This window comes from Pelophylax lessonae, assembly GCF_965119305.1.
Source record: "Pelophylax lessonae genome assembly, chromosome: 5".
NCBI lineage: Eukaryota > Metazoa > Chordata > Amphibia > Anura > Ranidae > Pelophylax > Pelophylax lessonae.
In genome coordinates this window covers 488639311-488653684 of record NC_138772.1, presented here as the reverse complement: position 1 = coordinate 488653684, position 14374 = coordinate 488639311, and the positions used below count along the sequence as shown (strand labels likewise).

General features: G+C 47.0%; 1 protein-coding gene across 1 annotated transcript; it reads left to right on the top strand.

The window, feature by feature from the left end:
• Positions 1-2518: 2518 nt before the first annotated feature.
• Positions 2519-12979, top strand: KLF10 (KLF transcription factor 10). Its single transcript, XM_082259908.1, has 4 exons — positions 2519-2543; positions 8349-8576; positions 10485-11334; positions 12651-12979. Exons 1-4 carry the CDS (start codon positions 2526-2528, stop codon positions 12908-12910), a joined length of 1356 nt encoding a protein of 451 aa, XP_082116034.1. The 5' UTR covers positions 2519-2525; the 3' UTR covers positions 12911-12979.
• Positions 12980-14374: the final 1395 nt, after the last annotated feature.

The window sequence follows — 14374 nt, the reverse complement described above, 5'->3', positions numbered from 1 at the left end:
CCTCCTTCCCGCCTCTCAGTTCTACCCTCCCGCCCCGCCTCCTCTAAATCAGCTCTACATGTTTACAATTCTCCTCGACCTCCGTCCCGCCTACTCTCAGCTCTCCCATCCGTCCCGTCCCGCCCCCTGTTCGGACTCGATGATGCGGCTGCAACTCTGTCCCGCCTCCTCTCAGTCAGCTGTCCGCTCTATCTTATAATTTTTCTCCACCATCGAAAATGTCTTCTGCGCATGCGCACTGGTGACTGACACCAACTGTTTCATGACGCGGCCTAACCGGACGTAACGAGGTCCGGAATTTTCATGGATCTAGGAAAATTTTATGACACCAGCAGGTTGATCAGGACTCCTGGTAGGAGGGGAGATCCCGGTAAATCTGCCCCTTCCTGCTACTTGTAAAAGCAATCCAGGGGCTTGTTAGCCGCTAGGATTGCTTTTACAAGAGTGGTGACCGTCAGCTCTTACAAAACGGTAGCGGGATGACGTCTGCAGCTCCTGGTATTACCACCTAAAGCCTGTGCATGTTACTGAACTGCAGCTGAGATAAACTGGCTCTCCTGTCTGGCAGAACTGTGTAAAACTCAGGACTGCATAGACAGAAATACAAATTCATCCTCTGATTCCTAATGTATTAACCACTTAAGCCCCGGAAGATTTTACCCCCATTCCGACCAGGGGGTATTTTGCGATTCGGCACTGCGTGAATTTAACGCACAATTGCGCGGTCGTGCGACGCTGTACCTAAACGAATTTGACGTCCTTTTTTTCCCACAAACAGAGCTTTCTTTTGGTGGTATTTGATCACCTGTGCGATTTTTTGATCACGCGCTATAAACAAAAAAAGAGCGTCAATTTTGCAAAAATAACAATATTTTTCACTTTTTTTTATATGAAATTCCCCCAAAAAAAAATGTAAAAATCAAAATTTTTAAAAATTTTCGGCCAATTTATTTTATGCTACCTATGTTTGGTAAAAAAAATCGCAAAAAGCGTATTTTGATTGGTTTGCGCAAAAGTTATCGCGTTTACTAACAAAGGGAAAGATTTTTGTCATTTTTGTTGTTTTTTTTTTTAACGCGTAATGGCGGCGATCTGCGATTTTTTTTGCGGTACTGCGACATTGCGGCGGACAGATCGGACCCTTGACTGACATTTTTGACACTTTTGGGGTTACCAGTGACATTTCTACAGTAATCAGTGCTATACATATGCACTGTTACTGTAAAAATACACTGGTAGTGAAGGGGTTAACTTTATTTGGAAGGGAGGGGCTGTGTGTGTCCCTAGGGGCGTGGTTTCTACTGTGATTGGCTGTGGCTCTAGCTGTAAGGACACTGATCAACGGATCTACATACCAGATCCGTTTTATCAGTGTCTTTGCAGCGAGGAGAATGACAGGCAGTTTGTTTACACAAGCTGCCTGACATTCTCCCTCTCCCCCGCCGATCGCCGAGTGGCCGGCGGACATCGAGTCCGCTGGTCACACGCGCGGGGGGGTCCGTGACCGCGCGGGAGCGGGAGCGCGCCCCGGGGGGCGCGCGCTCGCTCCCTAGACCCTCACAAGCAAGCAACGTAGCCCTACGTTAGTTTGCCTGTGAGGGGCTGACCGCCGACATAGATAGTCGTGCGGCGGTCGGCAAGTGGTTAAAGTGTATTGTATTTGTACTGTCTACCCTCTAGTTGTAAAGCGCTGCGTAAACTGTCCGCGCTATATAAATCCTATATAATAATAATTTAGCGTCTATCTGTATATATATATATTATAGCTTTATAAAGCTGACGCTTCGCACAACCTATTACTGACCGTATGACCACCTATTGCACCGTGTCCTGCTGGTGACAAGTGGACTGGGACCAGTACAGGTGAGGAATGGAATAGCGCACACCTAGGCAGGAAGGGTGTTCTGATTTCTTCTCCATGGTTCCTAGAAGAGGGAAGTGGGTGAAAGGTCACACAGGAGAATACAATGCAGCTGTTTATTTCTCTACCAATAGAAGTCACCCTCAGTGTGACACCCATGAGGGAACAAAGGCTGGGTGGGGGGACCATGCTGGTAATCTCCAGTCCTGGCTCTTCATTCTGTGGTCTCTGATAGGTAGGAGGGGGGGGGAGCTGGATTGAGACGTGACAATTAGTCACGCTCCCTCCCCTCCCCCTCCTCTCCGGAGTGACTGAGGATGCCGGGGATGCTGCATCACTATGGGACTTCCCAGGCCGGGGACGGGGGACCACGCACTCACTCCCGCTCTACCACGCCGCTTAGCAGCAGCTGATCACGCGCTCGCTCGCCTCCGATTGGCCGCTTCGCCGCACACCTTTGTGGCTGATTGGACGCCGTTCTCCCCGCCCACGGCTACGTTCTGTGAGCTTTAGTACTATCTGAATGGAGCAGCTGGAGTGCTGAGAGAGCGGAGGAGATAAGCAGAGAAGTGTGTGAGAGAAGAGCACTGTGACTGCAAGCCAGAGACCAGGAGAGAGCAGACAGACAGACAGCATACATACATACATACATACATACAGGGACATGATCAGCTACAGCACGGTGAGCGAACACTATGCATGACAACCTCTCCATACTATCCCACCCACAGCGCTTATCAGGATTGTGTGTGTGTGTGTGTATATATATATATATATCTATATCTATCTGCAAGCCATTGCCAGGACATGATGGGACTTGTAGTTCCTCGGATGAGATGTGTCTGTAGGGGGGGGGACATTCCTAGCAGTCATTGACATGATATTTGTAGTTGGGATGTATGATATCTATATAATGTATAGGGGGCAGTCCTGACTCTCATTGTCAGCCTGTCAGGGCATGCTGATACTTGTAGTTCCTGCGATCAGATGTATAATATGTACTGTATAGGTGAGTATCTGTAGGGGGTGTTCTGGCTCTTGTTGTCAGGACATGCTGACACTTGTAGTTCCTGTGATGGGATGTATCATATGTACTGTAGTATATAGGTGGGTATCTGTAGGGGGAGGGGGGTCCTGACTCCCATTGTCAGGGCATGCTGATACTTGTAGTTCCTGTGGTGGGATTTATTATATGTACTGTATAGGTGGGTATCTGTAGGGGGGGGGGGTCCTGGCTCTCATTGTCAGGGCATGCTGATACTTGTAGTTCCTGCGATCATATGTACTGTATAGGTGGGTATCTGTAAGGGGGGGGGTCCTGACTCTCATTGTCAGGGCATGCTGATACTTGTAGTTCCTGTGATGGGATGTATTATATGTACTTTATAGGTGGGTATCTGTAGAGGGGTCCTGACTCCCATTGTCAGGGCATGCTGATACTTGTAGTTCCTGTGGTGGGATTTATTATATGTACTGAATAGGTGGGTATCTGTAGGGGGGGGGTCCTGGCTCTCATTGTCAGGGCATGCTGATACTTGTAGTTCCTGTGATCAGATGTATAATATGTGATGTATAGGTGGGTATCTGTAGGGGGGGGGTCCTGGCTCTCATTGTCAGGGCATGCTGATACTTGTAGTTCCTGTGATGGGATGTATAATATGTACTGTGTAAGGGGGGGGGGTCCTGGCTCTCATTGTCAGGGCATGCTGATACTTGTAGTTCCTGTGATGGGATGTATAATATGTACTGTGTAAGGGGGGGGGGGTCCTGGCTCTCATTGTCAGGGCATGCTGATACTTGTAGTTCATGTGATGGGATGTATTATATGTACTGTGTAGGGGGGGTCCTGACTCCCATTGTCAGGGCATGCTGATACTTGTAGTTCATGTGATGGGATGTATTATATGTACTGTGTAGGGGGGGGGGTCCTGGCTCTCATTGTCGGGGCATGCTGATACTTGTAGTTCATGTGATGGGATGTATTATATGTACTGTGTAGGGGGGGGGGTCCTGGCTCTCATTGTCGGGGCATGCTGATACTTGTAGTTCATGTGATGGGATATATAATATGTACTGTGTAGGGGGGGGTCCCTGACTCTCATTGTCAGGGCATGCTGATACTTGTAGTCCCTGTGGTGGGACTGTTTGCTCAGGAGGTGTATTGTATACTGTCTATAGGTCTGTGCTGCCCACCTATTTGGGCGAGGGGCACTGGTGGGGCTTTGCTGAGTACAGATGGGGACAGATCTGGATGTTTGTAGTCTATGATAACCTGGGATCCTCCAGGACTACAAATCCCAGCATGCACGGCCATTCCTGCCCTGTTGCAGTTCCTATGTGGTCTGTATCATCGCTCCTCTATGATTCCCGTCTTTGTGATTGGAGCGCAGTGTGTGTGTGATGACGTCACGTGGGGGGCGGGCAGTGGTGGTGTAGTGGGCGGGGTATACGTGTGTTATGTGAGGAGCAGTAAGTAGGTGAGAGGTCGCCGCGCGGCGGTTCGCAGAGTTCACGCTTCCTGAGGGTTGCAGGGCAGCAGCTGATCACGCATCCTTCACGTGCACGCCCAGAGCGTCTCCAGCCAATGGCCGAGAGGAGCGCGCGGGTTCGTCAGCCAATGGGCGTCGCCAGCGCTCGCTCATTGGCTGCAGCGGGCAGCCAGTCGCTTGTTTGTGTAACTGTGCTGAGGAGAACAACACAAAGGCTTACGTGATGGGGGTGGGCGGAATGAGAGACACGAGGCAAACTAGGCTTTGTGGGCGGGGTTCAAGCTCTGGCCTGACCAATGGCGCCTCTGTATTGTTTGACTGTGTGAGAAAACAAAGCTGACATTTCTATTTGTAGCTTTATTACACTTTGAACAGACATTTGTTTTAAAGTGTATGTAAACCCCAAGTTACTTCTATATATTGCAGCTTACTAGTCATTAGATATGGTTACTGCATTTGTTTTCAGGCTGCGATCACATGATGTAACGCCGTGCATGCCCTGGCATGCCAGATCTCTACCCCCCCCCCTCCTCTGTGCCCTGACTGCCAATTGCTGCATAGAGGGAGTGCTGCAACTTCATGGCCATTGGCTAGCATCCTGGCGGGTGGGCGGTTGCGCACAGGAGGGCGGAGTGTGGGCGTGTTGGAGTCTGTTATGTCAGAGCAGACAGAAAGTCGCAGCCCAGTACAAAGGAAGTCGCCTTGCATTAGATACCCACCACTTCTCTGGCATAGCGACACCCTACATGAGGGCGCTGCACTGGGGAGGCTGTCTCCTTCCTTACCCAACCCCTGAGCATACCAGCCTAGGACAGGAAGTGTGTTACTGGCAGGATCACCGGCTGAAAATCACAGGACAATGAAAATGAATTCAGTCAACGCATTTCACTCCTTATTACCCCCCCCCCCGCATTCCATTAAAAGAGTTGTAAAGGCAGCATTAAGATAAAAAGCCTTCTGTGTGTAGCAGCCTCCCCTAAGACTTACCTGAGCCCCCTTTCTGTCCAGCGATGTCCACAAGTCCCTCGGCCGTCCAGCACTCTCCCTCCTGATTGACAGCAGTGGGAGCCAATAGTGTGCCTCAGCCAATCAGGAGAGAGAGGAGGCGGGGCTGAACTGCTGGTGTCAGAATGGACACACAGAGCGTCAGCCTGGCTCGGGTGCCCCCATAGCAAGCTGCTTACTGTGGGGGCACAGGACAGGAGGAAGGGGCCAGGATCGGGGAAGAGAACCCAAGAAGAGGAGTATCCGGGCTGCTCTGTGCAAAACCAACTGCACAGAGGAGGTAAATATAACCGGTTTATTATTTAAAAAAAGAACACAAGACTTTACAATTGCTTTAAAGAGGAATGTCACTTTCTCACACCCCGGGCACACAGATCGCGACATTGAAATCGTGCTATTCACTTGAAGTAGCAGGATTTCAGAGTCAGTGCGACTTGGAAGACATCTGTGCGCTCTGACAGTCCGACATACCTTACCAGAACTGAGGGTTCCCACACTCATGTGGGGTAGTGATGTCATCGCGACTCCAGCCAATCACACAGCCGGAGCGCGCGAGCCTGGAAGAAAGACTGGGGAAAGATGTCAGCCCTGTCAGTGGTCCCAGCGCGCCGCAGGAGAGCTTCATTTTAAGGTAAGTATTCCATAATGTGCTAGCATGCATTGCATACTAGCACATTATACAATTGCCTTACAGGTGTTTTTTTTTTTTTTACAGCCGCAGCCGAGCAACTTCTGAATCATGTGACTGCGGTGGTTGGCGCCTGATCAGAAGCCATGACTGAGAATTGTCAATGACATGCTCGCGGCATGCAAGCCTCAGGCTGCTTTGGTTGCATATGCGCTGCGACTGGGTGGTAAAGCCCCCCTTTCTTGCCACCGCATATATACATTGTGCATTACAAGTTACATTTTCCTTTTTTTTATTTTTTATGTTGGGTTTAGAGACTCTTTTAGCTGAGTGAATGCTGCAGGAGGACATTGACACTTTAGTGGCCATCAGAATTTTGTTTTCACATACTGTTTTCTTCCTTTCCTGGCATCCCCCTCCGTCCGTCCGCACAGGTTTTAGCCATTTGTTGACATGGGGAGGAGGGTGGGAATTGTACTTTCAGAGGGTCGCTCCAAATGAAAGGGATATCAGATAATGGAGGAGGGGGAGAGGACTGTCATTGGGATTCCTGTGTACTCGGGTTACAAGGGCTGCCCGCCTACAGGAGTCCCTGACATGATAAAAATAAGTTGCTGCTTCCTACACAGAAAGCTGGGCTGTTTAATAGTCATGTCACCCCTGCATTTTATTTAGGGCAGTTTTTTTTTTTTTTTTTTAACCCCTGTGTGTTGCATTTATGCACTGCATTTACACAGCAATGTGTGTATTGCATAGCACCCCAACACAACCCATTGCCGCCTACCAAAGTGAATGATCTGTGCTGTGCGTTTGTATTTGGAAAGAGAGTGGCATACAGCATCTTTGGTGTATTGCAGCACCATGGCATGGTTACATTTTATTTATTGGGTTTTAAATTGGACCATCGCCTTCCCCACCCGCTTTCTCTCATTCCGATATACAGACAATAGTAGTAGCCAAGAACTTTTCTGAAGAACTGGCTCTGCCACTGACCGCTGGAACCCTGTGTGTAAAGGGAAGGATATTTTGGAAATGATTCCTTACCCATCTGACCTCTGCTGATTTTTGGTGCCCCTCCTTCATACACATAGAGTGATTTGACAATAGGATGTGGATAAGCCCCCAGCCCTCTTTGCCCTGTTTTGACGTAAAGATGGTGGTGTGCCTTTATCTTCTAATTGTATTATGGTTGACTATTCAGGACTCTTTAAAGTGGAGCTCCTTCCAAAAGGGGAAGCTTTGCTTGTTCGCAACCCCCCCCCCCCCTCCACTGGCCCATTCGGGACTTTTTGGGTTTTGACAGGTCCCCGCTCCCACTTCCAGGTAAGATCAGTGATCTACAACAGGGATCCTCAAACTACGGCCCTCCAGCTGTTGCAGAACTACACATCCCATGAGGCATTGTAAAACTCTGACATTGACAGACATTACTAGGCATGATGGGAATTGTAGTTCCTGACCAACTGGAGGGCCTTAGTTTGAAAACCCCTGACCTCCTTCCCACCGCTGCCTTCTAGGACACAGAGGTCCCAGAAGACGGCAGGACCATTCAGAAAGTGCAGCGTGACCCGCAAGGCTTCACTTCCTGTTTCCCTTACTACAGATACCGGCACCTGCACCCGAAGCCAACTGACGAATCAGCTAGGGGTGCCGACATCGCGGGATCCTGGACAGGTAAGTGTCCCTTATAAAAGCCAGCAGCTACAGTATTTTGAGCTTCTGTGTGTATTGATTGGTTTGCGCAAAAGTTATCCCGTCTACAAACCAGGGAAAAGATTTGTCATTTTTATTTATTTATTTTACTAGTAATGGCGGTGATCTGCGATTTTTAGCAGGATTGCAGCGGACAGATCGAACACCTAACTGACGCTTTTGGGGGGACCAGTGACATTACTACAGTAATCGGTGCTAAAAATATGCGCTGTTACTGTACTAATGACACTGGCAGGGAAGGGGTTAACACCAGGGGCGATCAAAGGGTTAAGTGTGTCCCTAGGGGGTGCTTTCTAATTGTGTGGGGTATGGGCTTGCTGGATGAACAGAGACCTATGTTCCTAAATAGGAGGAACACAGGATCCCTGTGTTCATCACTGACAGAACATCGGTCTGCCTTGTTTTTACATCGGCAGACTGCCATTGTGTCTCCATGGGGATTGATTGAGGGTGTCTGCCAGACCCGCTGATTGGCTCTCCCTGTGGCCAAGCGGCGCACCAGCTGTCTAACAAAGCGACATACAGGTATGTTGTTTCACGGGACAGAACAGGCCTGCCGCAGTAAAAGTTGGGCGGCTAGTCAGCAAGTGGTTATTGTTTGCAAGGAAGTACCAGGAAGTGAAATAACGTGGATGTTTTTTTGTTTCCTTAGATGGACAGAATGGACATATGTGGTTTTCAGCAATTTGGGGGGTCTCCCTGGAAGTCCACAGCAGAGAAAAGTGATGTGGAGGCCGTGGAAGCTCTCATGTACATGAGCAGCCGATGGAAGACTGAGCCCAAAAGCTTCATTGATCTAAGACCGATCACCCCAGCGTCTGATCTCTCCGAGAATGAAGACAACACAATCTCCGCTGACTTCAACACCATACCAGCTTTTGTAAGTGGGACTTGTCATGCAATGTCTTATTTTTATGTGTAGTGTCTTATTTTGGTCTGTTCTTTAAAGTACATGAAAGCTCTTCAATGTATTTTCCAACGCTTTGCAATTTTAACGTGTATGTATAGCCAATAGTCAGAGTAGACGACTTCTCTCAGTATTTAATTTTTAATCTATTTAAAGTATAAGGAACGTCAAGCTACTGTATATGAAGCACCAAATGGCAGTGCTTACACATTTCCTAAACATGCCAATAGTTGACATCAGGTAAATTCATTCTTATTAAAACGTTTTCAGGGTGCTTGTGTAGATTGAATTAATAAATATATTTTTATGGGTTCACTGACACTTAAAGACTGCAGCAGGAGGCACAAGACTCCGTGTGCGGGGGATAGAAATATGAGAAAATTGCCCAAACAGTGGTCCCTTAAAGTGGTTGTAAACCCTTACATGTACCCAGTGAAGTGTCTTGGCCAGGGAATATAGATCCAAAACAAATCCTCCTACAGAAGTTGTACTTGTTTATAGGGGTGCACCGATCCGACTTTTCTAGTCTCGATACCTGGCATTGTGTATCTGCCGATACCGATCCGGAACTACACACCTATGCCTCGTACACACGCAACGATTATCGGCCGACCGATCGGTCGACTTTTGTCCAGTGTTGGTTGAAATGTGCTCTAGACTGCACACAAATTTTCTCGGCCAACAAAAACCAACTTCAGAAGTGATGTCATGTGCTGGTTAAGTGTTTTTTCTTCTCTGAGCATGCCCAGTCTTGCTCATCAGATTTTTGTCTGCTGAAATCTGTACTGACTGACGGAAAATCGGCCGTTCTATTGACGGCCAACTAAAATTTTATAGTCTGCACGCCAGATTTTGTTCGGCCGAAAAGTCGGAGTCGATTGTCGAAAGCATCATACTAACAAGCCGAAGATCAGACGTTGGCCGAAAATTCACGGCCAACTATCGATGCGTGTGTACGAGGCAATACACAATATGCATGCGGCTGCAGTACAGGGCAAAGCCACTGCTTCATGTGTACGGCTCCTCCATTCACAGGCGGAGTGCATCTGATATCACTCCGCCTGTGAGCCGGACCTATACAGGAAGTAGCGGCTCCCATCCCATACTACCACTACACCAAGTAAGGGATGGCTGAGCCAGGACTCGGCAAAACTGGATCGGCCCGTGGATCGGCGGCTCCGTGTAAGTAAGGGACGGCTGAGCCGGGACTCAGCAAAACCGGATCGGCCCGTGGATCGGTTAATTTTACCGATCCAGCTATTTCGGCAGTATCGGCACCGATATCCGATCCTAATATCGGATCGGTGCATCCCTACTTGTTTATCTGCTGCCCTTCTCTACATCCAGTGACAGTGCAGAATTACCACCGCATCTCTAATCTCTGAAAAGCAGGGGGTTGCAAGCTAAAGTGGCACTCTTCAGAGCTCAGTGAGGAGAGCTCTGAGCCCTGATTTGGAGGGGAAGTGACACACTCCCCTTCACACAGGAACAAAACTGAGGCTGTCAATCACAGGCTGTGTGCTGAAGCTTTCCTCCCCTTTCATTTTTTTTTTTCTCTTGGTGTCAGGAAAACTTGTCAGAAGTGATTCATGCTGATGGCAGAGGCACAAGGCAGCAGAGAGAATTGACAGTTGGTGCTCTGGACTGAGACACAATATAGATAGATATGCTTTGTTCATATTTCATATCAGAGGTTTACAACCATTTAAAAAATTTGGCATGCTAGGAGACACCCTTTTTCCTTTTCTTTCTTCTTTCTTTTCCTTTTTGTATTTCTTTAATTAAATATCCCTTAGAGTCTTTTAACCTTTTTATATGAGCTTGACTTGTAAAAAACGTACAGCCATGAACTAACCAAGCCTTTCATTTTCATGTTTCCAGTGTCTGACCCCACCGTACAGCCCTTCCGAATTTGAAATGTCACATTCCCCAAGCATCAATCCAGTGTCTCTGAGTATAGAGAAGTGCAAGCCAGTCACCAGCACTACCCTAGCTAATTCCGCTTACAGTGCACCGAACCATCAAAGAGCCCAGGCAACGAGTGTTATCCGCCATACTGCGGACGCAGAGTTCTGCAATCAACATCCGTTTACACCAAAGAATTGTGATGGTCATGACACAGGCATTAGCAATCGGCAGCAAAGTTCTGTTGTACAGTCTGCTGAAAACGTTTCTCCTGAGAACATCAAGGCTGAAACGCAGGTTCCTCCTTCCCTCTTGCCTGCAAACAGTAACCACAGCAGTGTTCCTTTTCAGGCCTTTAATGGCAAGCCCAATTCCACTGATACCTGTGTTATTCCAGTGCAGATCCCATCACCCCCACTGTTGATGTCCACACCAGTAACGCCAAATGCATTGCAGCAGGTGCCAGTCCTTTGTCAAATGGTCCCCTTTTCTTCAAGCAATTCAGTGATGACAACAGTGGTGGCAAGCACCCCCGCCCAGACCCCAGCAGTCATGCAGCCCCTCTTCTACATGGGAGCTCAGGTGCCTAAAGGGACTGTGATGTTTGTGATGCCTCAGCCAGTAATGCAAAATACAAAGACTATGTTGGCCAGCGGCACCAGATTGTCACCAATAGCACCAGCACCAGGAGTTTCTGCTTCAGAGGCAAAGTTTCCCTCACCTATGGATGCATCCCGCATAAGAAGCCATGTTTGCAACCAGCCTGGGTGTGGAAAGACGTACTTTAAGAGCTCTCACCTGAAAGCCCACATGCGAACACACACTGGTACGTGAATAACTGGTAGACCTTTATTCCTTCGAAACCTTGGTAGAAACTTTCTGAGGCGCAGTCTGTATTGCCTTTAGTAACCAATTATTATCAAGCTGTTGTTTTCCACTATTATGAATTTTCTCCTAGTTGCTGTATTTCAAAGACACGGTGAGGTTGATTTACTGAAACTGGAGAGCGCAAAATCTGGTGCAGCTCTGCATAGAAAACCAACCGGCTCACAGGCTTTCTTGTCCAAGCTTAATTGAACAAGCTGATGTTAGAAGATTAGAAGTCACCAGATTTTGCACTCTCCAGTTGTAGTAAATCAACCCTAGTAATTTTTTTTTTTTTTTTTCTCAGTTTCTACTACTAAACGTTATTTTATATCGGTCCTTTTTAAGGGGCTCTGGAAGACTGGAGGTGAAGGCAGATCTCTTGATAACGTGGCTGCAACAGCCAATCACAGCAGTTAAATGATCAGGAAACCTGCTTCCACCTTCAGTCTTCCAGAGCCCCTTAAAGGGGGCCGACGGGAGCTGGTGCCAAGGGGTTAAAGTGAAGCATTAATGATGTGATATTGAAATGTCAGATATAAAATTTGGAAGCCCTACCTACCGATTCCTGATCTGTCAATGACCGCTCAGATCTCTGTGCTGGGAGCACGTGCTTAGCACAAAGCCATGCAGATGACTAATGCATATATGCATTAAGCCGACATTTAAGGCCCACCCATGGAGCAGATGCATATGTGCCTTAGGGTCCTTTCCCTAGAACGATCTGATCAGATCCGCCTGTCAGTTTTTTAGGCGGATCTCATTTGATCCTCCATGCATCCCTATGGGGTAGCGGATGTCAGCGGAGACATACCCGCTGCCATCCACATCCGATCCTGTCCATGAAATCCGGACGGATGGAAACCCTATTTTCCATCCGTCCAGGGGATCGGATTGGATGAGAGCGGACAGGCAGTCCGCTCTCATCCGATTCCACATAAAGAGCAGCGGGGCTCTGACAAATCCCTCTCCGCACACAGAGCGGAGAGGGAGCTGTCACCTGCCAGCTCAGCGGAGATCTGTGTATGATCCCCCGCTGAGCAGCACGGAGTCCGCCAACAGAGGCGGACCGTGTGAAAGGAGCCTTACACTGGTGGGGAAGGGTTAACCGTTGCATTAAGATTTGATTATATCCGCAATAACGGAGTGCCTGGCAGGAATATAGTCTTTTGCTTTTGTCATTGAATGTGCTTTGTTATATCAGGTTTGAACGGTAATACTTACGTGATCATTTTTATCATTTTTTTTTTTTTTTTCTATTGTGTTTCTTGTATACAGGAGAGAAACCCTTCAATTGTAGTTGGGAAGGCTGTGAAAGAAAGTTTGCACGCTCTGATGAACTGTCCCGACACCGTCGCACACATACAGGAGAAAAGAAGTTTGCATGTCCAAAATGCGACCGGCGCTTTATGCGCAGTGACCACCTGACCAAGCATGCCAGGCGCCACCTGTCTAACAAAAAGCTACCTACCTGGCAGATGGAAGTTAGCCGGTTAAGCGACATTGCTCTGCCTCAATCCTCAGCTCCTGTCCAGTGAATGTACCCAGTAGAGCTTGTATCACTCTGCTGAAAAGTTAGTGGCGCATCACTGATGAAAGCCGTGATGGCAAGTCGCCTTCACTCCATGATGGACGCGAGTCTGAGTCTGATTAGCCGAATGGAAATGCGGTCTGTGAAGCAACAGCGGCGGTGACTGAGACTTTTACGAGGACACTGATTCCTGTAATTGTTGTTGTTTTGCACTGGAGTAGATGGTTGAATGCAGGTTTTCTTGTTTAGCGCTGACGGTAGCGCTGCCAGGACAGTGTGCGTGTTATTAATTACGATAATTTGCTACTAGTACCGCCTACAAAGCTTTTTCTTACTACCTGGTAAAAGTGGCTTTATTTTGGCGATTTTTATATGGTGCCTGATTTGTAATTAACTAAGTTAGGTTGGGGTGTTGTGTACCTGACTCAAAATAGAAAAAAAACACCTGATCTACTAACCATTGTAGTACATAAAGTTAGCTAATATTTATCAAATTCTATTTCCTTAGGTAAGTTCTTGTATGACTGACAAAGCAATAGTTTTTAAGCTTACTGTAGCATGTCTATCCTTCATTGCACTAGAAGGTGTGAGATGCCAGAAAACTGTGACTGCTTCTATTGATCGTTAGTTTCCCGTTTTAATTCCCACAAAGGTTTCTTATTTTTGTCTTCACTTTTTAGTTCATATTCTGTTTGACTTTTAAGGAGGTGCAATAGTTGACTCTGGGTTTACAAGGCACCTTAGTATTATCAGTATCCCTAAATTGTGGATATGCTAATACCATTCCATTTTAAAACTATGCACATTATAATGCTACGTGGGATTTTTTTCGTTTTTGCAAAATTTTGGTAAGCAGTTGGCTTTTTTTTTTTTTTTTTATTATTGGACAATAGTATAAAACCTTCCTATAGTACATACATGAAGGTACTTAATAGCTATTAAAGCTTATTGGCATTTGTTAGTGAACCTATACCTAAAATGACACTAAAATTAGGCATGCAGGCTTTAATTCTCAGGCAGCCTAAACCTTGTTTTTGCAAGTACAAGGTATTCCAGCGCTGTTGTGTCTTAAGGGTGTACTGGCCAGTCTCCTGTTTCCTCGTGGAAATGTTAGGGATTTTTACATTTTTTTTTTTTTTTTTTAATTTCTTTTCAGAGTATTTCTGGCCAGGTAAAGTTTGCAGCAGTTTACTATAAGGTTGTCAGACAAAGGATAACTAAAATATTCAAAGGGAACTGCACCTCACCCTTTTGCTTAATAGAACATTTTGCTGCCATGCTTTTTTTTTTTTTTTTTTGGGGAAGTCGATCGCGATTTGAGAGTGTATGTAAAATAATGTACTTGCACTCAGATCATAGATTTACTTCCTTTAGGTTAACCATTTTCCCTTCAGGTGTCGTTCTATTTTGAATGATATTCAGTGTTATTCCTCTTATGGCAAAAAAAATAAAATCATATTTGAGTGTTTAT